Here is a 25,153-nt window from a genome sequence, read left to right on the forward strand (position 1 = left end):
ATCCTAGCTAACATATACATTAATAGATGCTCCTACAGCTATAAAGTACAGGTCACCCATCAGTAGTTATATGGTGGTCATCATTAGCAAAGGTTTTAGAACAGAGAAGCATTAATGTTGACGTTTATTTTTTTGATTCTTATTCATTTATGGAGAAAAAGAAATAAAAAATACATAGATACAAGAATATGTATACAATATTCTAAAATAACTTGTGTTCATACAAAGTAACAATAAATCATATATAATAAACATATATAATAAACAATAAGTAATAGATAAGTTCTATAAAATTATAGAGCAAAGGAAGAAAATAATTTTAGTATATATATTAGAAAATAAGTAATATACATTTTGTAGAAAAAGAAAAAGGTAATAGCGAGAACCTAAATGAATACACAAAAATTAGATAAATAATAAAGTATAAATATATGTAAATGATTATATATAAATCAAAGAAGTATTAGAATGTACTGTTATATCGTATGATAAGAGAGGAAAGAAGAGAATTCAAGGATTGTGAAGAAAGGGTGAAAAATGTCCTCTTGATCCTGTGATCTATAAATAATACGTTCATGAGAAGCAGTTTGAATCATTGCTACCATCCATTCTTCCTGCGTAAGGGGACTAGATACAGTTTTTAGCTGCGGAGAGTGTAGTATGTAAAAGACGACGTTGCGGGCATGTAATAGTAATAAGACTTCTAAAACCATGTAATAAAATAATAGAAGAGGTAAGAGGACTGTGGATCAAATCCTTTAGTGTATTCCCAACATATGCCCAAAAGTTCTGCATGGAAGGGCTGTCACAAAGTAAATAGGGAAGATCACAATTAACTCCAGTACACCTCCAACATCTAGAGTGAGGTAGAAGTCCTGCTCTTTGTAATTTTAGAGGTATCCAATGACAATCGTGTAGGGTCTTAAAAAGGCAGAACTTCAAACAAGCCTCTCGGGTACCCTTATCTAGGGCTTCTATCATACCTGACCAGTCAATTAATGGTGACATTTAGATTAGAGAGCACAGGTAAACAGATTGGCGTGGAATAAAAATTAAAAAAAACAGGGAACTAGAATGGGGGAGAATGGTTGTAAAGTGGGCGAGGCTTTGCTGTGGTTTGGTTGTAGAAAGTGGAATGCCATCTGTTACTGATGAAGATAATTTAGTTGAAAGCCTGACTTGGGAAGGCTAAACAGGAAAGATGGACAGCTGTGTAACACTGGTATTTAAATGGCCTTTCATTTCAAAGTCAGGGAAAAAGAAATAACCAGCTCCGGTGAAAAGGAGAAATGTGAGGGAGGGCATCGTGAAAAACCAAATCAAGGGTGTAGAGTTTCAAGAGAATCCTTCCAGGGAATGTGTGGTGTGGTCTATTCACTAGGAATTGAGGGCCTACTGTACAAAACAAATTTGTGGGCACAAAGCCTGTGAATTTCAAAAACACAGGCATTGAACCCACAAAACCTAACTTGCTATGTATGATACTCATTTAGTAAGTCAGAAATGTCTTTTCAACTTACAAAAAGGATTTTATGACCCATTTAGAATCACAAGTAGGAGGAGACGTGAAAGGGGCATCTCCTCTTATTTTGGAGTTCCTACGGTATGTACCAATGCTTTTCAACAGCAGTTGTGACTGCTAACCATTGATCAGATGCTGACACCCGGCCTGAGGCACTAATGGATTTGTGAAGGATTCCCTTTGGGAATCATCAAGTTTAGCCCTTGGGGGCCAGACAGTGCTCCAGAGTATTATTGCATACTTACTTTACTTATGCCTACTGCCCCTCCTGGGACAAAGGCTGTCAACCAGTACTCTCTAGCTATCTCTGTCTTGAGATTTTCTTTCAATCTGACTCCAGGTGTAGCCAATCTCCTTGCAGTCAGCCCAGAGGCCTCGGCACCAGGTGTTTCTCGGCCTTCTTTGGCCTTTTTCCTTGAGGATTCCAGGTCAGGGCTTGCCTGGCGGTGTTTGACATAGGCTTGGGTAGGATGTGATCTATCCCTTCCCCATCTTCTTTTCATAATTTCTTTATGGGCAGGGAGTTGGGAAGTAAGCTGTCTTAGGTCACTGTTGCTGATGGCATTTGGCCAGCAGCTTTGGAGGATTCTCCTCAGAAAGGTGTTGATGAAGGTCTGGACTTTGTTGTTGGTGGTGGTCACTGTTGTCCTCCAAGTTTCTGCTCAATACAAAAGGATACTTTTAAATTCGTGTTAAAACGCCTGATCTTTGTTTGCAGCATTATGTCCTTGGAGCTCCAGATCTTCTTTAACTGTATGAAAGCAGCCCTTCCTTTGCCGATTCTTGCCTTGACATCCGTGTCTGTGCCACCCTGCTTGTCAATGACACAGCCCAGGTAGGTGAAGGCTTCCACCTCCTACAGTGCATCTCCTGAAAGAGTGACTGCAGCTGTGCTGGCCGTGTGAACTTTCAGGATCTTTTCCCCCTGTGAATGTTGAGGCCAAGTTGTACTGATGTGGCTGCAACATTGTTGGTCTTCTCTTGCATCTGCTGGTTGGTAGGGGAGAGTAGGACCAGGTATCTGCAAAGTCCAGGTTGCCAAGCTGTATCCAAGGTGTCCACTGTATCCCATTTCTTCTCCCTGCTGTGGATGTCTTCATGGTCCGGTCTATGGCCAGCAGGAATCCAAAAGGCGAGAGCAAACAACCCTGGCGGACTCCAGTCCTCACTTGGAAGGCTTCCGTGAGTTGTCCTCTATGCGCTATCTTGCAGATCATTCCTTGGTAAGAGTTCCTGATGATTCTTACAAGTTTATCTGGCACACTGTAGTAGTGGAGTTTCCAAAGGGTCTCTCTGTCCACACAGTTGAATGCATTCTCATAATCAATGAAGTTGACATAGAGGGGGGAATTCCATTTCATCTAATGCTCAATGATTATGTGCAGTGTTGCAGTCTGGTCTGTGCATGATCTATCTTTGCGGAAGCCAGCTTGCTGGTCTCACAACTGAGTATCTACTTGTTCTTTTATTTTGTTCAAGATGACTCCTGAACACGTTCCCTTGGGTTGATAAAAGAGTTATTCATCTATTGTTTATGCAGTTACACAAGTCACATTTCTTGGGGATCTTGATGAGATATCACTCCTTTCACTCTGATGGCACCTTTCCTTCTTCAGAAATCCTTCCAAACATGGGCTGGATTATATATACTGATGTTTCAATGTCTGCCTTTATTGGCTCTGCAGGAATGTTGGCAGATCCTGTTGCTTTCCCATTTCTCAGATGTTTGATGCAGTGGTGGCTGGCATGGATCAGGAGTCATGGGGTGGGGAAATATCACTTACTGCATCGGCCGGCTGTGCCTCTCCTCCGCTTCCCTTCCGATGAGTCCCGTAACGGAAGCAGGAAACACCTGGGCTCCCCAAAGCCAATCACGATGCTACTGACACCATTACAGCAGCGTTGTGATTGGTCTGAGTGCTGTGATTCGGCGATCAGACAGGGACAATGCGCCTGTACATATTCTCAAGCCAGGCTGTAATACAGCCTGGTGGAGAAAATGCAAAGTGCGCATTACTGTTTGGCCAGCCCAAGATGGTCGGCCAAACCGTCATGCGCACTTAGAAAGTGCCCCAACCACTCCCTCGCCCTGCTATACGAGCAGCCTAACCCCACCCCACCCCGCCCCGCCTGGCAAAACTGCCTGAGCAGGGAAAATAGCATTGTGTTATTATCATTTTATTTTTTATTTTTTTGCCCTGCTAAAAGCAGTGGGGCGAAACTACTCCGCTTTAGCGGAGGAGCTGCTCATGGTTTCATGGCTTGCAGTATTTCCTCCTTGGTTGGTCTGCTGCAGTCGATTGGCAAGTCCTTGTCAGCTGACTGTATGCCTGGCGGAGATGGTGGTGTGGGCTGATTCAGCAGTTCTTCAAAGTGCTCCACCCATCTTTGTTGGTGGCCTTCGTTACCCATGATTGCCTTCCCAGCTTTGTCTTTAACAGGTCTTTCTGGCTTTCTGTATCTGCCAAATCATTTCCTCGCTGTCGTAGAGTTCTTCCAAATTTTCACGGTTTGCTGCTTCCTGGGCTTCTGTGGCAAGGCTGAATCAATGAATCTTTGCTTGTCTGCTCTGAAGCTTCTTTTTGCTTCCTTGTTGATTTTTCAGTTCCATCCATGCATTCTTCAGCTTTTTATTCAGCCTGTCTGTGACAAGGTGATGGTCTGACTCCACATCAGCTGCTTTCATCACTCTCACATTTGAACACTCACATTCTGCAGGAACCTCTGGAATTTTTTTGCAATGCAGACATGGTTGATCTGATTCTCTGTTGAATGGTCTGGTGATATCCGCTTTGCCTCGTCTATTCTTTCCTGTGGGAATACACTTCCACCTATCACCAGACTGTTCAGGGCACATGGATCTGCAAGCCTTTCATAATTCTTGTTCATGTCACCTAGTCCATGGTCGCCCTTTGCTTCTTCGTATCCATTTTTTGTTGCTTCAGTTCTTGCCATTGAGCTCCCCCATCAGTATGGTGAGGTCTCTCTCAGGATATCTCTCCAGGATGGGCTGGAGTCTGTTGTAAAACAGTTCTTTTTCCTCTTCTTAGCAATTGTTTGTAGGAGCATAGCATTGGATAACATTCATATTGATCATCTTTTTCTTTGTGAGGAAAGTTGCTGTAATAAGTCTGGGACCTTGGCTTCCCATCCAGTCAGATCTTTGTTGGCTGCTGGCGTTAGCATCAGTGCTACTCCCCGAGCCTTTGTGGTGTTCTCTTCCTCATGTTCAGTATATATCAGCATTCCTCCTTGGGCAAATCTTTTCTGTTCAGACTGTGTCCATCTAGTTTTGCTGATGCTAATCAAGGCAAGGTTGTAATCTTTCATCTCTGCTTCCACTTGCATTGTAACATTCATGGTCCTCATGTTCCATGTCCCCATGGTGATGGTCTTGGTTGAGAGCAGGTGGATCAACTTTGTGGCTTCCAGGGATCTCTGGCTTTCACCACAAGGTGTAATAGATCTCTGTGAAGGGGATTCCTCTCTCCTCTCCTGTCTTTTGGACTTTTGGTTGACTTTGTGTAGCTAGTATTGTTACATGATGGAGTGGCTAGACCTATGCATAACATTCCTCTTTCTGCAGTCAGGCTTGGGACCGGCCATGGCAGAGTTTGGGGGCATGCCATGACAGAGGTATCATTGCATTCTCCTCTGTATATCATTCCTCAAAGGAAAACTTTTTTGAAGCAGCATCTGTCAGGAATGCAAATGCTAGAAATTGAGGTCTGCCTTGTCATGCAGGCCTCTATTCCGGTGTACACAGGCATTCACAAGCATTGCAAACTATCTCCTGCCTAAATAATATTCATTAAGCAGAATATTCTGAAGCCACCTGTGTTTACGCATTTTGCAATGTGACTGATTATTACATCAGTGACAGTGTTTCATGCTGGGCAGATCACAAAAAGGCAGTGCACATTTTCACCTACTTTATGTGACCGGCCCATTATTACATATTAGTCCCGAATGAATGCGCTTACACAGCTCTTGACTCTGCGACAGATTGAAGGCCGAAAAGGTAAGTTTCCTCATCAATACTGAAACCAAAGAGGCAAAGACGAGAATCAAAGTTCCTAATATTGTGAATATTTGAAATCATTAGGTTAATCATCGGCCCAGGTTTTTTTTTTTACAAAAGAGTGGAAAAAGGTTACAGGGAGGTTCCTTTTGTATGTATATTATATCATGTGTTAGGAACCACTGGAGTGGCACTATTTTCTTTCTGACATAGACGATTTGTATGACAACTTCAATTTTTATAACTTTATAGAGAAACTAAAGCAACATTTCTGTTTTCTGGTCTCATTAGTATTTGCACGATTCATGAAAGACAACTAAGAAATAATTCTGTATGCACCTCTCATCTTATCTCCCAACACCAACCATGAGTCAATTTGCACGGCTCTTTTCTGAGTGCAAAAATGGAGTGCCGTCTCCAAACCCAGGTGTCTTTGAAGTTGGAATGAACACAATGGTTATCTGCCAAGTGCAGTTTCATAGACATTAGTTGGTTCTGTGGGTTAAGAAGTTGTAAAAGATGCTGTGACTGAGCTGGTGATTGGTTAAACGTCTCAAAGCCACCAAAGGTTATCAAGGAGCCTTTTTCTTCAGACCCCTGTGACACCTTACTTTTAGAAAGAATAGATGGGGTGTCTAGCTATAGTTTAAAATGGACTTATGGACATTAACATTTATTCTCCAAGCCCAACAATCCATTAGTGCCCGCTATGTCTCACCCCCATCCTTTGGAGCCATTTTATGACTTACTGCCATTTAATTCAGCCTACGTTATACATGCTCCTACTTGGAATGATGCTTCCATCCCTGCCGAGTAGGCCACACGCTTTTTTCTTCCACTTACAACTAATTCCTTTCAAGAAAGTGTCTTAGTGTACTGTAGTTAGTTGTTGTTTTCTTGATACCCCAACTTCACCGTAAGTAAGTAGGAGAAGCAGATCCCAGACCTCTGACTGTCTTCTTTACCTGAGAATTTAGGGAATGCAGAAGTGGGTTTAAAAAGTCCATCATCGTCATAGTGCCTATAAAGTGCTAAACTATCCCCTCAGGCATCTAAGCGCTAATAAACATTCAGGAGCCGAGAGACTTAACCGAAGAGGTAATCAGTTTGCTAAATGGGAGAATAGTGTACATTTCCATTTATATATTCACATTTCCTCGTTTCTAATTGTACTTTTTCCTAATTTCTAATTTTACTTTTTCCTCTTCTTTTAGTCGGTGTGCAATTGTTTCAAAGGATATGACGGGGATGGCAAGTTGTGTGTCCCCATTAACCCTTGCAAGGCAAAGGTAAGTATCCTCAGAGGAGAAGCGCTGTGCACAGTTTTTTTTTTACTCCAACGACACTCCGTTTCATACCATTACTCTGAAAGCACAAAATTAAGTACAAATTCAAAGTCTGAGAAATTACGCAGCAATCAAATTAATACGGTAACGCCAGATCCCATTTCCAGGTCATTTTGGTGTAGATGGACTACACTGTGCCTCTGAATGCTATTTAAAAATTAATTTCAACAATACTGTTTACGACTAGAAATGGCGTTACTTAACCCGAAAACTTGTTCAAAACGATAGATATTGCAAGGTACACTCCCTTGTGGGGAGAAGCAGCACTCCTAAAAACATTTCACAAGTAATTCTTGTGAGGATGGGCCATATAGGGGATTGAGATAGTTGAAGACTTATATAACCAAATTGATTTAAAATAGTTTCAGGAATTGCAAAGACAATATGTTATCCAAGATGAGCTTTACCTACAGATATGGTCCTTTCTGAACAGTAATGTACCAGAGTGCATAAATCTAGATTAGAATACATTAGGAAAAATCTGAATACAAGGCCTCAAAGCTGTCACCAACAGATCTATTCACAAACTATTTACAGAGACATAAGATCATAGTTTGAAACACTTAGATAGTGGAGTCAAGACATAGGATTAGAAATATCTACAGATACTTTATTGCACTTAATTCAGATGGGGCATAAGATATTCAAATCAGCCACTTTAAAACCACATCTCTATACAGTTATTAATGTGCGGTACTATATCACACTTTAATTGTACACATGGAAAAGATATAATAATTCCATTTGCCACGGATGAAGTTTGGTAGAAAATGATGACATACATATGTTTGCCAGTTGTTTCTCAATTCCAAGTCCCCCTTACTAAACACAAGTATTAGTCCTTTCAGGTTCAGAAATTGCACCCCTACCCATCAATGTACAGCTAACATCTCCTCCTATCCTTATGAAATATTTCCATCTCACATGCTAAATCTATTCCAATGATCCACAAATAATTTTAAAACTGGAACAACCTTCTTCTGTAGTCCGCATATCTGGTCTTGGCTAATGTCTAGTAGAGGCTGAATCCTGCTGGTTGATCAACATAGGACAACCACCAACGATGTCAAATAAAGTCAAAAACCTTGGTTTGATTATGAACTCAGAGCACTCACTTGAATCTCTAATCAACAAGAGACTCTTTTTACATGATAAGAACACTTCTATGTATTGTCCCTTATTTCCTCCTTCCATACAGGATAGAGGAATTTATGGCTCTAGTATGAGCCCATCTGGACTATGCAAAGGGACTTTGCATTGGACTCCCTAAAACATTGCAAAGAATGCAGAATGCAGAATGCAGCAGCCAGGCATGTCTGGTACCATATTACGGCAGCTGTCAAATAAGACAATCCTTTAAAGTCCTTTGTACTACACACCATGCCATTCAGGGGATGGGACCAACCAGCTTTACAATCCAAACTTAGTTATACAATAAAAATAAAAATCTTAGAACATATTTTTTCCATGCCTGATCATCCCCCTTATTAAGAACTCCAGTAGTTGTTGCAGCTCCTTCTCAGTACTTACATGAAAGCTCTCAAATACAGTTCCAAAGGGTAAGAATGCTCAACAATCATCAAGAATTCAGAACAGAAATAAAGACCTGGCTTTTCCTAGATGCTGGACTCAACTGAACCAAGTCCTTCAATTTTGACTAGGTTATTCATGCTGCTTGCGATCCTATTCTTACACCCCTTTGCTTCCAACCACAATAATAGCATTCCACTGAGACAAATCTGGAACACGCTCTCGGGCCTCACACATAACAAAGAAAAATCAACACTAATAAGTGGAGCTACTATCAACACCCTTCTCTCATCCTTGACCCACACATGTTCTAGCTTTTCGGAAATGGTGGACGAAGTTAAAGCCCATGATACAATCATTGGCTGGTTTGTAAAAGCTGTTTGTGATACTATTTTGCAAACACAATGAGATGATGGACGGAGCTGCTGAAACTTTTCAGACACTCACCCCCAGTCACAGATCTGGGTTGAATCCATCATTGTTCTTTAGTTCACTTCGCCACCCCAGTTCAGACCAAGCCATATGCAAATCAGTCTTGACGGTGTTCCTCATGGGAACAGTCCAGCTTGAACTGCCAAGCCAGGTCTTCCCTGGATCGGAAACAAGCATCCAGTCACTGGTTTCGGGATAACACCCCTGATAAGCCAGGCTAGTTTGAATCCAGTGGCAAAGTGAGCAAGGGACCCCACGTCTGTGCATACCCTGCCAACTTAGGGCAAACAAAGCAAACACAAGGAGATTATAGACGGAGCACTGAAACTTTTCAGACACTCACCCCCAGTCACAGATTTGGGTTGAATCCATCATCGTTCTTTAGCTCATTTTGCCACCCCAGTTCAGACACAGCCATATGCAAATCAGTCTTGACCCTGTTCCTCATGGGAACAGTACAGCCAGAACTGCCAAGCCAGGTCAACCCTGGACCGGAAACCAGCATCCTGGGACCTATTTCGGGGTAACACACTTTTGTTTACACCAACATGTTGCTGTTCAAAGAGTGCACACGCCAGGCCCCACATATGACAGCAATACACATTACTAATAAACTTGACCACTACCAATACCCTTCTACCATCCATGCATTCCATATATAGTAATTGCTTTCTGGACAGTTCAACAGAGACCGCATTGGACCTCGACATGAGGTAGGAAATTGCAATAGAAATCATACAATACAATACAAAAGACACTACTGCAAAATCACATTTTGTCACACTCACAACCACACAAACATATACTGAAAACACAAAAACACATCATCACATCGACACAAAATCGCACAGATATATCCTGCCACAGAGAGAAATGCTCTCATTTTCCAGTAAACATACTCTTGTGGACGTACACTGTCATGCACATGCAAGCACTGTGACACAAACAAAGCCTGTCAAACAGATATAAACAATTGCATGAACTGTCACCCAGGCTTCACGCACAAACATACCATCACAGACATATAAACACTCAAACATACCATGTCACAGTGATAAATATTGTTGAATACATTACCACACAAAAACACTATCCCTGCGACACACTATCACAGATAGACACACTATCATAAAGACACAGTCAGTTACACGTTATCTCATAGACACTCAGAAGCAAAGTCATACTATATTACAAAAACAAGGAGACTAACGAATTGAGACACATGAATAACAAGGATATATATCCTAGCTCAGGGTAACATTAGGACAGATGGCCTAATACAAGAACAAGGTATACATCTGGTGTTCCTGGCACATGGTAGTAGGTGAGGTCAGAGCGGCTCCTATACAATGAAACAGTAACAGGCTTTGAAAAAGTTTGATACACGGATCGTAGTTCAAGTACGAGACATCTCAAACAAGAACAGCGTGAATGCACTAACACTGTCACCAGAAAAAAACACTAGCTCTTGGGCAAATTGTGGTCTATGTGAATCCAATAAACGGACACAAAACTCTGCTTTAGCTGCCTTAGCTTTTGTGGAGCACCTGAAGACTCGACAACCACTGTGAATCTCAAGCAAAGACTTCCACTTCAGCGTGTGTTGGCCAGCAGGTCACAAGAATCACCACCCTCCATCCAACCAACAGGGCACCACCATGGCTTAATCCCTCACCCTTTATGCTACTTCAGAGTCCTCCATGAGCCAAGGATAGTCAGCATACCACTTCTGAAAGAAATCTTCCTTTGAGTAAGACCAAAGTTTGCCCCCTAAGCATAAAGAGGCTACGTAATTAGTGAACCACACAATTTAATATAGCATGTTGACAACAAGCACTGCCCCACAGGAACATGTGATCAGCCGCACAGACATTGTATGTTACAAACACCAGTGCTTTATGTGAGCCAGTGGTTTTCAATGCTCGGCACTTAATTTCTACACCAGCACTTCAGACAGCCAGCCTCATGGTAGCGCTGTTTGTCTAATTTGGATACAAGTGTAGTGTCCTGCTGGACAGGTTCGAGTGTTCTGTCTGTGTAACACACCCACACTAACACCCACCCATCACAGGCGTCACTGGTCAGGTGACCCTGCTAATAATAGGGCCCGGTCGGACCTGCCCTGGGCCAGTTTCAGTATCCTAATCCCGTGCCAGTGTGGTCATTTCCTCCAGCATGTGGGCCTAGGGCCCAAGACACCACAATGGCGACGAGGCTGGTCTGCCCCGCTTGCCGGCAGACTGAGACGCGAATGTTCCTCAACGAGCAGGAATTAGCCCGTTTCTACCCTACCCCATCAATAGCCATACGCCGTGAGAAGAGTGGAGGACAACCCTGGAAGGGCATGGCCACTGTTGCTTGCTCTGGGAGAAGACGGCAAGCAGCGCTATTGGTGGACGCCGACGAAGATCGAATGCTGGCCTCCAAGGGGCGGCATGCACCATTAAGCACACTGCCATCAAGCACCAAGCGAGTAGTACTGCACACAAGGCAAAGCAGGAACAGAGACTGCACCTGCCCTGACCGGGCCCAAACTCCAGCCGGAAGAGCCTGCTGCCGCTGTTTGATCAAGGAGGACTCCATCACAAGTAAGGAGTGTCCCAATGCCCCCAGCGAGCGGCAAGAAAGCCAGAAACTTGCACCCCACAGGGTTTGAAAAGCACCACGAGGTGCGTCAGAACGGAACAGCTTTTTGCATGCCCCAGCGCTCCCACAGCCTCCCAGCACGACCCGACCAGCAGCACTCCAGCCAATGAGTGGTGCGGTATTGCCACGTAGTGGCCACTGGGCATTACTGCACCAGTCAAACAAAAAAAACAGGAGCAACATGCAAGGAAACGCCACGGGTGAAGACCAGCCTCAGCAAGACGAAGAAATGGGTTGCGAAGTCCCTCCAGTCCTCCTCACTCCATGAGGTCACCTAAAGCCAGAGATCGTCGCCTGTTTGCCCAACTGAAGGAAAATTACCTTGATCATCATCCATGTGCATCATCACCAAGAACATCAAAGGAGCATCGCACCACCCGAGTGGATCCCAAAACTCCAGACATCCAGAGTTCAACAAGGCACTCCTGGCACCGTGGGAGGCTAGCCACCCAGGAACCTTCTGTGTGCCCCAGTAAACCTAAAGCCTGCCAAAGAAGAGCGTTCCCGACCATTGGACCATCCACCCTTGGGGTTACACGAGGCTTGGCCATGGCCCTGTTGGGAGTTCTGCAGCGACCCCTACAAAAGGCCCACACAGCCCACGCTGTCACGTGGCAATCCAGGGGCAAGGGCCTCAACGGAATTCCTGTGAGAGGGGAATCCGGATCGGAGAGATGTGTTGACAGCAGCTCCACGATAGGCACCAGGAAGCACGCAGGTCACAGATGAAGACTGGTCACCCAAAGCCCATCTGAGGAAGGCACAGAACCTGTGCCTGATGGCGAGAACACCCAGACTGAGACACCACCCAAAGCAGCAACATGAGCGACTTGGCTATGGTCCTGTTGGCAGTTCCTCAGTGACACCTTTGCATGGCATACACAGAGCCCGCACAGTCCACACGGTCCCGTGGCAGCCCAGCAGGTCGGCCCTCCAGAAAACTCCAGTGAGAGGATTCCTGGCAAGTGTGAAGCTGCTCGGCTATTGGGAACTGGAACGATTGTCAAGTACGTCGCCTCCAAAGAAGGGCCTCGTCCACCAAAGTCATCCGCAATAGCTGTAGGTTGGCTTTCCACCGGAACCTGAGTGCCTGCAATATCTCCAAAGTGGACTTCACCACCGCTCCAGATGCACTGATATTAGAACAATGTAAATAGACTTCCACACCGCAAGATCAGGCTGGTCTGAACTACATCGCCAAGGTGGACTAAAGCATCCTGACCATGAGGTCCAAAGCTCCAGCGCTGCCTGGCAGATGGCCTGAAGAGACTCAGTTGGTGCTGTGTATTGCTTATTTGTTTTCCTAATAGGTTGAACTGTTGTTTATATCTTTTTCATTAAAGTTTGGGAGGGAGGTAGTGCCCTGCTGGACACGTTCTAGTGTTCTGCCTGTGTAATACACCCACACAAACACCCACCCATCACAGGCGTCACCGGTCAGGTGACCCTGCTAATAAAAGGGTCCGGGCGCACGTGCCCTGGGTCAGTTCCAGTATCCTAATCCCATGTCAGTGTGGTCATTTCCTCCAGCATGTGGGCCTAGGGCCCAAGACACCACAACAAGCACAACAGTTTTTTATTAATTCAATACACACTAAAAATTACTAATACCTACCGCCTAAGCCGTTTTTATAGCTTTGGGGACCTGCAGAAGTAGGGATTGTCACACGTGTAGTAATGTGATGTTCAGTAGATGTGTTGGTACTGTCATTGGCAGCGCTGGCAGAGACAATGTGTGCTGCACGAAGTGGTGGCCTAGAGCCTTGGCACTTATTTTCTTTACAAATTAAGCACTGCCGACACCTACTGTCACAGATTCAGTGGCCCAGAGATGCACTCTGTATCAAAAACAAACATTGGCTTACCCAAACAACTACAGACAAAACACACTTGTGCTCTGATACTAAGATATGCATCCATGGTCTCTGATTCTTAGATATGCATTCATGGTCTCTGATACTAAGATATGCATTCATGCTGTCACACACAGATACTCACAGAGGCAGACAGAAGATAAGTACAGAGGCCCAAACATACTGGTGAGGCATATGATTTCACAGGTGCAAAGGCAAAGAGTAACCGTCACTGAGATACATTTAGTTCAGGAGCAGAGACAATCATGCTTCTACAAAGAACTCAGATACTCACAAGCACTCAGACACACATGTCTGCATTGGCACAGATACTAGCAGTCAGGCACACATAAAGAGACTCGGGGGCAAGTAGGAACAGAGACGCACAGACTCAAAGAAACAGGCAAAAAAGACACAAACAAGCACCGAGCCACACAGGTTCGGGCCTCCTTATACAAAGAGGCAGTTGCACTAAGCTGCTATAGGAGCACGGTGAGACAGCGATACAAAAAAATAACCACATGCTCAGAGACATAGGCTGACACAACAACATACATACACATGCTTATTTCCACAGAAAGGATAACAGACCCAGAAACATAGCCTCGTCCACATGAATATTCACGTGCAGAGAAACACAGACACAATATACAAGCAGCAGACCAAGAAGACGCACAATAACAGATACACTGAGCCACAAATGTGTAAGGATAAAGAGACACAAACTGGCGCTGTTACAAAGGCATGGCGTGCAAATTACAGGCACACACTCATACACACAAACGAGAAAGAGTGAAGCAAACAAACATACACAGGCACATACATACGCAGATGTACATAAATTCACAAAGGTAAAAGCATGCAAAGCATCAGAAACGCAACCACACAGACACCCAGAAACAGAGAAGTATTCATATGCTCAGAGGTGCAAAAGCTAAAAAGCAGAAAGGTACGCATGAACACAAGTGGAAGTTGACACTAGATCAGAGACATAGGTTCACACAAACAAAGAGACACAGGCACACATAGGCACACATATTAGGGATGAGCGATAAATAGCGCTCTGCAGACAGAGTTTGCAGAGTTTTGACCACACTTGTGACAACCGTCGCATGGCAGAGTTTCTTCTCACACACGGCTCATCAACGTTAAGTAGGCGAGCGAGAATTGGAGTCCCCTAGTGAAATTTTCGGCATTAAAACAGCAGCCGGTGAGATTTTATTAACATGGCAGTCGCTGCTGTTCGCTGTGAGAAAGCTGCTGCTCAAGTAGAAAATCTGCACAAGCGGCATCAAAGAAGCAGTGTCCTCTGGCAGGCAGTGTGGTGCCCTTGACGGTGATTATGAGGTACGGATCAAGCACCTGGTGCTAAAAATCAGTGTGATGTTCTGATTTCCGCCCGCTTGCGGTACTCCGTGAAGTCTTTTAAAGTTTTTATGTAACTCTGCGGAATTTTGCAGAGTGAAACTCGGTGAGTTCCACCCACCCTTAACAAATACCCAGAGGCGTCAAGGCTCCGAGCTCAAGTGCAATCCTGATAAATCCGAGATTGTCTTCTTCGGCCAGCCCTCTGTGAGCAATTGGAGCCAATGGTGGCCTGAAGAATTCTCCCCCGCATGTGCTGCCCAATCTACAGTCAGGAACCTGGGTATCTACATCAATAATGATCCCTCGATGCAGTCCCAGGTACAAGCCCTGTTGGGAACCTGTTTTGGTTTACTGCGGATGTTGAAAATATTCCTTCCGTTTCTCCCTCCGGATTCCAGGAAGATAGTGGTGCAGGCGCTGGTCACGTCCAGATTAGACTATGCTAATGCCCTCTACCTGGGACTACCGGACTACCTTCTTCAGTGCCCTCAGGTAGTGAAAAATTCAGCAGCCAGGGAGATCCTCAGACTGAAACCTAGTCGCATATGACACCTCATCTCAAGGCCTTACATTGGCTTTCAGTGAGAGAGCTGATAACATTCAAGGCCATGGTAATTTTCTTCAAAGCCTTCCATGGCAAGGGCGCCGGGTACCTTAGAAAGCGAGCTAGCCGCTACATACTTACTAGAGCAGTCAGATCATCCTCCGCCGATTTGGCCTGCATCCTCAAGACGTGCATGGTGCGTAGAGGTGGTAGGTCCTTCGGCCTCCTAGGAGCCCAAGCATGGAACAAACTGCCAGTGGCTCTGAGAGCATCTACAGATCTAACTCATTTCAAGAAACTGAAGAAAACATGGCTTTTTAAGAGCTAAGGCTTCCATTAAGGCAGCCATATGAGAACCGTTAGCGCCGGGACACTCCTGCTGGAGTCGCTGTGCCCTATATAAGGACCGGTCATTCATTCAAGGCGATAACAGCCCTTCGAAGAAATTAGAGAGCGTAGATGTCAGAAAGACCTAAGAACAATCTTATTGAGAGAAGAGCCATGTTTTTAGACCCTTGCTGAAAGAGCGATAGCTATCTAATTTTAAAATGTGGTGTGGAAGGGAATTCCAAAGTTTGACAGTGGTATAGGCAAAGCACCTGCCACCCACATCTTAATCTATGGACTCTAGGTAGTGAAAGTTGTCTGCTCTGGGAAGATCGCACCTGCCTAACAGGGCAATACCACTGAAACTTAGACCTAAAAAAATGTGGTCCCTGACTATGCAATGCTCGATGAGGAAAACAATGAGATTTGAAGGAAATTCTTTGCCCTGATGGAGTCAGTGATTTTTTATTTTAGCTCCCCTGATATCTGTCTATATTTGGGGATGTCAAGAATAAGATGGGCGGCAGTATTCTGTACTGTTTTACAGTTTAGTTAGGGAGCCCTGATTGATATTGAGGCATGGATCGGTACAGTAGTCCAGCCTAGAAAAGATCAATGGCGTTGATAGTTTTCCATGCCACCACCGCAAGGAAGGTAAATATTTTCTTTAGGGAGCAAATGATGTTGAAGCAAGAGACCGCGTTCGATTGACCTGAGTATCAAAGGTTTGATGTGCATCAAGTATCATTCGCAAGTTCTTAGCTGACTTCACTGGAATCAGAGGGGAACATAATGCAGGGGGCACCGATTGTTGTACCAAATGGAAGGGTGACAATCACAGATAAGAACCACTGATGTGTATGCGTCAAGTTTTAAGGAGTTGTCCTTCATCCAGTTACTAATGGCCATCATACAATTCTTAAAATGCTTAGCCACTGATAGTATATCATCTGTCACTGTTACAATTATCTGAGTGTCCATGTGTAGGATAATATACTACAACCAAAAGACTGAATGAGCTTGGCCACGGATGACAAATACAGATTAACTAAATTGGGGCTCAGAGATGAGCCGTGGAGTCCCCACAGGACAAGGAACAGGGTTTGGAAGTAAACAGAAAACATCTCACAGCTTGAGTCCTTTCAGTTAGAAAGGAGCTGAGTAACAAACAGACGCATAGAAACAAACATTTACACACAAGAACAGAGTCCTACAGTTACATATAAATACCAACACTGAGGGCCTTATTTGGATCTCGGCGGACGTGTTACTCCGTCACAATAGGGATGGGTATCCCGATCGCTGAAATATAAATCCTATTACCTCCTCGTCCAGTCTTCCTCGCCACAGTATTCACATATGAGCCTCCGGCTCCACACAGAACTCCAAGTAAAATTAAAAGAGCAGCGCTCTAGTCTCCCCTCCCTCCTCCAATATGGCCCCCAGTGGCTTCAGCCAATCCCATAAAGGGATACATACCAACCATCTCGACCTGTTCTTTTTTTCTGCACTTCTCCGAGTGCTTTCTTGCCTGTTGGTCAGGTGAGTGGGGCTGGGGTCCTGCTTGAGCAGCCCCGTTTCGCCCTCGGGTATCGAGTTTGGGGGGGAAGTAGTTGGATTGTTTGTTGTTTCATTTGTGGAATCATATTGTTTTAAGAAATGTATTGTTTTTTCCCCCCTTCTTCTACCTTTGCGCCTATAGTCCTGCTTTAGCGGACTTTAGAGGCGTTTGTTTGCGAGTCGCTTCTGGACTCGTTCTTGGCATGCTAATCTGTTCCAGCTGCCTGCCTGTTTACGGTATTACATTCCCGACCGCGCGTACTGCAGAGCGGACGTAGCGCGGCCGGGTGAGTTTGCTCTGGGGGCCGGAGGCTTCCGTTGGCATGCGTACCTGGTTTTCTCTGCAGATTTGATTGATGTGGGGGCCGGAGGCTCCCGCTCACGTTCCTTTATACTACGGTTCAGGTCTGCGGCTGTCTGAGTCATCATCGGTATTTTGCGTGTCAATACGCATGCGCTGGAATTCTCTTCCGGCATTTATGTATTGATGGCAAGCAGGGACTGGCTTGTTTGGTTGCATAGCAACCACGGGGCCTTTTTATACCGGGAGTGTTGTCTTGAGTGCCTGTGTTTCATTCACTCGTCCACTTGTATTTCACTATGATGGAGGGTGGTTCTAAGGATGTTAATGCTCCTGATCCATTGGTGTTGGCTTCTGGTTCTGGTATACAGATTCCCTCTATGGACGTGTTGCAGCAGATGATCAATTCTGCTGTGGCTGCTGCTATGCAAGGTCAGGTGCCTGTTCCTCCTGCGAAGCGGGCTAAGGTTGATGGTGCTGCGGCTGCTGATTCTGAGAATGAGAAGGAGGTTGATGTCAGGGGTCGTTTTGTGCAGGGTGCCGACCTGAAGGAGGTGCTTGGTCACATTCGAGAGAACTTGGTTTTTCCTGCTTCTGTTGTTCCTCTGGAGGATGATCTATTTGCGCAATACCAATGTCCTGAACCTGATTCTTTGCCTCTACACTCTTCAGTCTTGAGGGTCTTGGAGAATGAATGGAAGGATGTGGACAAGGGTTCCTTTCCACGCTTTTTGAATAAACGGTACCCGCTGCAGGATTTTGCGGTGAAATTCCCTTCATCGGTAAAGGTTGATTCCTTGTTGGCCAGCATGTCATCTCATGGGACTGTGGTTTCGGAAGATGCTTCTCCTGCTGACCCGGTTGACCGTAAAGTGGATGGTGCGGTGAAACGCACTTTTGCGGCTGCGAATTTTTCTATCAGGGCTGCTGCCTATGCTTCTTACACTATACAATCCTTGCTTAAGGATTTTCAGTCTCTGTCAGAATTGTTGGACCAGGGGGAGGATGTTTCTTCTACCCTGGCTTTGATGGAACAACAGGTTCGGCTGCTTTCGGATGTGTCCTTTGACTCTTTGGGAGCGGCGGCTTCTGCGGCTGGGTCTTCGGTGGCTGCGAGACGCCAGTTGTGGCTTCGTTCCTGGAAGGCTGATGCTGCGCAGAAGAGTCTCCTGATGAAGATTCCTTTTTCTGGGGTTAAACTTTTTGGGTCACCTCTGGATGACATGGTGAAGAAAACGGCGGAGGACCGTAAACTCCTGGCTCCGGAGAGGGCGGGTCACTTCCGCTCTTTTGGTTCTCAGAGGGCTTTTGGCCCTTCTAGGAGGGGTCAAGCTGGTCAGCCCTTTCGTGGAAGGGGGCGTGGCCGGGGTGCTCCTTCCTTTGGTAAAACCCGGTTCATCTTCCTCCTCCAATCCTGCACCAAAATCGTGACTGGATCGCTCCTGGTTTGGGTCCGGTTGGGGGTCGCCTCAGTTCCTTCCTGGATTCTTGGAGAATGACTGTGTCGGACAAATGGGTGCTGCAGGTGGTTTCGGAGGGATTGCATATTGGATTTATCCAGACTCCCCCAGACTGTTTCAGGGCCACTCCTTGTCCCATCGAATCCCTGGTGGTCAAGGGTGCGGTGATTCCTGTTCCCGTCGATCAATTGGGGTTGGGTGTGTATTCCATCCTATTCCTGGTGTCAAAGCGCACTGGGAATCTTCGGCCGCTGATGGACCTAAAGTGGGTGAATACTTACATCCCTCACCAAAAGTTCAAGATGGTTTCCCTTCAGTTGATCCTTCCTCTGATATCTCAGGGCGACTTCCTTGCATCAATAGACTTGAGGGATGCTTATCTCCATATCCCTATTCATCCAGACTCTCAGAAATCTCTCCGGTTTTGCGTGATGGGTCGGCATTACCAATTCCAGGTAATGCCCTTTGGACTCTGCTCTGCTCCCAGGGTCTTTACTAAGGTTCTGGCTCCTCTTATTGGACATTTGCATGGGGAGGGCATTAGTGTTTTTCCTTATCTGGATGACATTTTCATTTCTGCTTCTTCTCTTCCTAAGGCGGAGTTGCATGTCCAGAGAGTGTGCCATGTCCTGGAGCATCATGGGTTCCTAGTGAATGTACCGAAGTCCTCCCTGGTTCCTGCACAGGAATTGACTTTCATTGGGGCTCTGTTCAGGACTCGGTTGGGTATGGTGTTCCTGCCACCTCCCAGGATTCTGTCCCTGGTGTCTGCAGTTCGTGCCCTGTTGGTGGGGCATTCTCATCCTGTGAGCCTATGGCTGAGGGTTCAGGGTCTGATGTCGGCGTCCTTGTTGACGGTGCCGTGGGCTCGACTCCACATGTACCCAGTGGTGGCCCACGTTTTGTCGCATTGGGACCCCTGTTCCCTAGATATGACTGTTTTGGTTCCTATGTCGGAAGACATTCGGGTGGTCCTGGGTTGGTGGTTGGACGAGGGTCATCTGTCCAGGGGCCGCCCCTTTCTGATTGTTCCCACCCGCGTGGTCACTACCGATGCCAGCCTGCTGGGGTGGGGTGCTACTCTGGGGGATTCGACGACTCAGGGGGTTTGGCCTCAGTCGGTGTTGTCATGTTCCTCCAACTACAAGGAGCTGAAAGCCGTACTTCTGGGTTTGTTGGATTTCTCGGATCTGGTTCAGGGTCACCATGTACAGGTCCGAACGGACAATCAGGTTGTGATGTCGTATGTGAACCATCAAGGAGGGTGCAAGGTTCAATCCCTCAGTTGCCTCAGCCGTCGGATTTGTTGTTGGGCGGAGATACATCTGGAGTCCCTATCTGCCATTTATCTACCTGGCACGGAGAACACTGTGGCGGATTGTCTGAGCCGGGTGTTTCCTTCCATGGGATCTTTCTCCCTGACACATGTGATGTTCAGGAGGTTGCGGCGGATGTTTGGTTATCCGATTGTCGACCTCTTTGCTTCCCAGGACAATTTCAAGATCCGTTGCTTCTGCACAATTATGCCTTGCCGGGATGCATGGAGGGTGGATGCCCTGTCATTCCCTTGGCCGACGGGTCTCTTGTATGCCTTTCCCCCTGTTCCCCTGATTCCGGCGGTCTTGCAGAAGATCAAGAGGGAGGGATCCTTTGTGCTTCTCATTGCTCCGGGTTGGATGCGTCGCCCTTGGTATCCCCTGATGTTGGAATTGGCTGTGTCTCCGGGGTGGGCCTTGCTATTTAGTCCTTATCCTCTGTTGGGTCCTCTTCTTCCTCTGCCTGTGTTCCGTTCCTTGGGTCTGCGGGCCTGGCTCTTGAGAGAGATTCGTTGATGCGATCTGGCTGTTCATTGGCTGTGGCTGGGGTCATTCAGCAATCCAGGAGACCTTCTACTCTTAAATCCTATGCGAAACACTGGGATAATTTTGTTTCTTGGTGTCTGTGTCGTGATCTGTCGGTGGCTTCTTTGGATCCGGCTCGCATTTTGGATTTTTTGAATGATGGATTTGTGCTGGGCTTGGCTATTTCGACTCTTCGGGCTCAGTGGACTGCGATTCAGGCGTTCCATGTCCTCCCTTTAATTTCTGTTTCGCCTTTGGTTGCTAGACTTTTTAAGTCTCTCTCTTTCCAATGCCCCCGTCCTATCATGTGTCCTCCACCTTGGGACCTGCCCTTGGTATTGCGCTCCTTGCAGTTGGCTCCCTTCGAGCCTTTGGAGTCGGTGGGGTTGAAGTTTTTAACACTCAAGGTGGTGTTTCTTGTGGCGATTGCTTCTGCCAGACGTATGGGTGAGTTGGGTGCCTTCCTTCGTTCTGCTCCTTTTTTGTTGGTTTTGTCGGACCGGGTGGTGTTGCGACCTCATCCTACGTTCATTCCGAAAGTGGTTTCTTATTTTCACAGGTCTTCTGAGGTGGTGCTTCCATGTCTTTGTCCTGATCCTTCCTCGGATGAGGAATCCCTGTTGCACCTCTTGGATGTTCGTCGTGCTTTATTGATATATTTATCACGCACGTCTTCCTTTTGCAAAGTGGACAACTTGTTTGTCAATTATGGTTTGTCGCGTCAGGGACTGAAACCCTCCCTCTCGACGATCAGTCGCTGGATTAAGGAGGCCATTTTGTTGGCGTATGCTTCGGTTTCTGAGGTTCCCTCCCTTCCTGTTCAGGGGCGTTCCACCCGCTCTGTTGCTGTGTCTTAGGCCTCCTTCAAAGGGGTGTCCATGGAGGATGTTTGCCGGGCTGCTACTTGGTCTTCACCTCATACATTCATGTCCCATTACCGCCTCCAGGTTGGGGGTGGGGGTTCTGTTTCATTTGCATCTTCTGTTCTGACTGCGGGGATGCCTTGAGAGGTTGTCTTTGATTGCTGTACCTCTGTATATTAAATTTTGTTTTTCACTGCACTTTGGTGTGGTCTTTTCCTTACATGAAGCTGATTGCTTTGGTATCGGCTCATATGTGAATACTGTGGCGAGGAAGACTGGACGAGGAGGTAATGCCCGGTTACTTACCGGTAATCTTCATTACTCCGAGTCCTAGTCTTCCTCGCCACAGTATAGTTTCCCTTCCCTCCCGGCCCTGGTGGTGGCTTCATGTCTGCGGCTTTGTTTATCAGGTCGAGATGGTTGGTATGTATCCCTTTATGGGATTGGCTGAAGCCACTGGGGGCCATATTGGAGGAGGGAGGGGAGACTAGAGCGCTGCTCTTTTAATTTTACTTGGAGTTCTGTGTGGAGCCGGAGGCTCATATGTGAATACTGTGGCGAGGAAGACTGGGACTCGGAGTAATGAAGATTACCGGTAAGTAACCGGGGCATTATATCCTACAGGACTTATATTTCGGCGGATGGGCTATCCGTCACCGCTGTGACGGGGTAACTCGTCCGCCGAGCTCTACCCGACAGAACCAATTGTTACTTATGATATATGTGCCCAGGTTCTGAGGGATACTGGATTACCCCATCGCTTGCAACACAGCTGTAAATCAGGACATGACACTTTCAGACACAGATGTGCATATACTTGCAGGCATAGTAACACAGTCACATACAGGCACGGGAACACAGCAAGTCAGAGTGTGAAACACATACACAGAGGCACACGTGATGGCACAGAGACATGAAAGCATGCATGTAAACAGAGAAAACACATGGGCCAAGAGACGTGCAGGGAAAGATATGCACTGCTGCCCCCACCTCTACTCACCACTACTTTGCCATCCCTCTCGATGCGTTATGTCTTCTGACTGATTGATGGCTACAAATTATGGCTTTGATAAAGATCTCCCCACTCTAAGCCCTGGCTTTCATCTCTTCCTCACGAAGTCAGGTGTGAAGTTGTGGGCTAGTGACTCATTTGCAGTCCTTCGAAACTGATCTTATTCTTTTCTGATCCAGGCTGTAGCTCCCGACGAATGATTTCATGACTGGTGATTCTGGACAAATCATCTTATCTCCATTTGCCACAAATTGCAAATGTATGAAATGTAAATATGGTGGGGGGAGGCTTCACTCTTTCAGGGCGTGTTCCCATCATATACCAGCTGCAGTGTTCTACGTACAAAAGGTCATATTGGGCATGCTCTATATGCAAATGCCGTGTTGTCTGCAATGCTATTGGGTGTTAGACAGTGTAATACCAAAGAGGGTAGGAGGGGCTGCAAGGAATTGGGTTTGCCATCACCAGAGCACGTGCAACTGCTCGGTTACCTCTAGGAAGAACACCGCTCTGTTTCATTGAGGCAAGCAACAATACAATTACTAAATAAAGGTATATTTTACATCCTAGAGAGAACTGCTGTTTGCAGGGAGGGTTTGCTGGGACTTGGTTTTTACAGGGCATTGTGAAATAGAAAGGTAACTCGAGTTGAATGCCATTCGTCAAGGGTTGGAAAATGTGTATTTGTTCACAAAGCTTGCTTGCTAATGTCATTGTTTGTTTACTTTAAACATCTTTGCAGCTATTTGGAGGCTGCAGTCAGTTTGCAAGCTGCAACTTCACCGGACCAGGAGAAAGAGAGTGTACCTGCAAAAACGGCTTTGTCGGAGACGGCATCACCTGCAGAGGAACTATATTCGAGGTACTGCACATTGAAACCACTCACAAGACACTGCCGTCAGCAGGGCACACATGCCAGGGGAAGGCAACACCCCCGCTCGAGAAACTCGATCGGGCTCTTCTCAGTCACCTTGGTGTGCGTGCTTCTGCTTCCAATCCTGCTTGACCTAGAGGAAAAGGTCATAGGCCCTCCCATGAAGCAAACTAATGCATACGTGTGACCGGTCATGTGTTTTATACGATGCACTGCAGAACTATCACATTTTTTTTCATTGATGATATTTATAAAGGCCCTCCGACAGAAACGCTGGACAACCAAATGAAAAAAATACTTGAAGATATAATGTAAAAAGCGGTAGAAACAGCTCAAGTCCAGCTGTCTATCACCGGAGGCGGGAAGACCAGTGGAAATACGTGGAATGTCAGCAATCTGTGAAAGCAAACGAGATTTGTGATTTATAGATGGGAAATGGAAGGGGTATACAAAAGTAGTGATTGCTTACAAAGGCGTCATAGTAATAGAGTGTGCATGCCGGGTCTGCTGGCTTCATGGACTGATGCATCCACTGTAGGGGCCTGTTTTCGGCCTCATGGCCATAGGCCATAGGTCCACTCAGCCTTTAATCCTTCTGAGGTCGATATTGTGAGAAGTTGGCCTGGAATATGCTGTCCACTAATTAAAGTAGGCACCTTGTACCAGTCCAAACAACCCTTATTGATGATTAGGTTAAAGACAACCTTTATTGGAAGCTATCCTAGTGGTAGCTATGGAGACCAGCCTTCAGGCTAAGTCTCGAAGGAATGTAAAGCAGCTTGTTTTACCAGATCAGAACCTCCTCAATGACCAAATGAAAGCAGAACCACACAAGAGATATATAAAATATATGTATGTATTACTAAACACTCTCTACTAACCTCCTTATGAGATTAGAGCACAAGGCACACAATATTAAATCACAAGAACGACAGAAAATAGCACAATACACAGCGGGCTCCAGGGGAGACCGAACCATATACTAAGAAAGTGGTATTACAACCACAACTTAACTAGACACAGTGCCTAGAGCACGTAGAATCGCTGGGACCCCAAGGAACCACCCAAAGTAGTGACACAGGGGACCCACGGAGGACGGTTATAGTGTGTGAGCACAGGCGCGAGCTCCGTACAACTCTATGGGAAAGTCGCGGTTGGAATTTTAGAGTTTAAGAACACTTCGGAGAGGACTTTAAGCAAGCCCCTTGGAACATAGAAGGTTCTAAGGCCAGCACCCTTGAGAGTAGCGAGATACCCTTGTTACCTATCCCAGAGGAGCCGGGTGCATAGGGGTCAAGTGGTGTTGGAATCCTTTGTTGTTTTCAATGGCGTGATGCGAAAAAGTGCTGCTGCCGGGAAGATGGAAAGTGTCCGGTGGGATCCAAGCCTGGATCCGAGATGAGAAGAACCTGAAAGCAGAGGGGACAGAGTCTGGGTTACTTCTGGGTGACCAGGGGCACGATAGACAAATGCCCACCAATGTCGGGTGCTTCAGGTGGGAAGATGTGATGCTTGACTCTGCAGCCAAGGGGATCAGGAGACATTTGCGATGACCAAAGTCCGGAGGTGAGCTATCCCATGAAGGATGTCGAGTGCTGGGGGTCAGTGTCCGCATCAAACACCAACAAGCCTTCGCAACTGCAACCCACGCGG

At 46.1% G+C, this 25,153-nt stretch overlaps 1 protein-coding gene across 1 annotated transcript in view; it reads left to right on the top strand.

Annotated features, from left to right (window-relative positions):
* LOC146855445 (stabilin-2-like) overlaps positions 1-25,153 on the top strand; it is a 1,201,024-nt gene that overhangs the window by 726,262 nt on the left and 449,609 nt on the right. The window contains 2 exon segments of the mRNA XM_085653243.1: positions 6,758-6,832; positions 23,369-23,488. Coding sequence (XP_085509369.1) covers positions 6,758-6,832; positions 23,369-23,488 — 195 coding nt within the window.

Source organism: Triturus cristatus, chromosome 4_1 (assembly GCF_964204655.1).
Source record: "Triturus cristatus chromosome 4_1, aTriCri1.1, whole genome shotgun sequence".
NCBI classification, from domain to species: domain Eukaryota; kingdom Metazoa; phylum Chordata; class Amphibia; order Caudata; family Salamandridae; genus Triturus; species Triturus cristatus.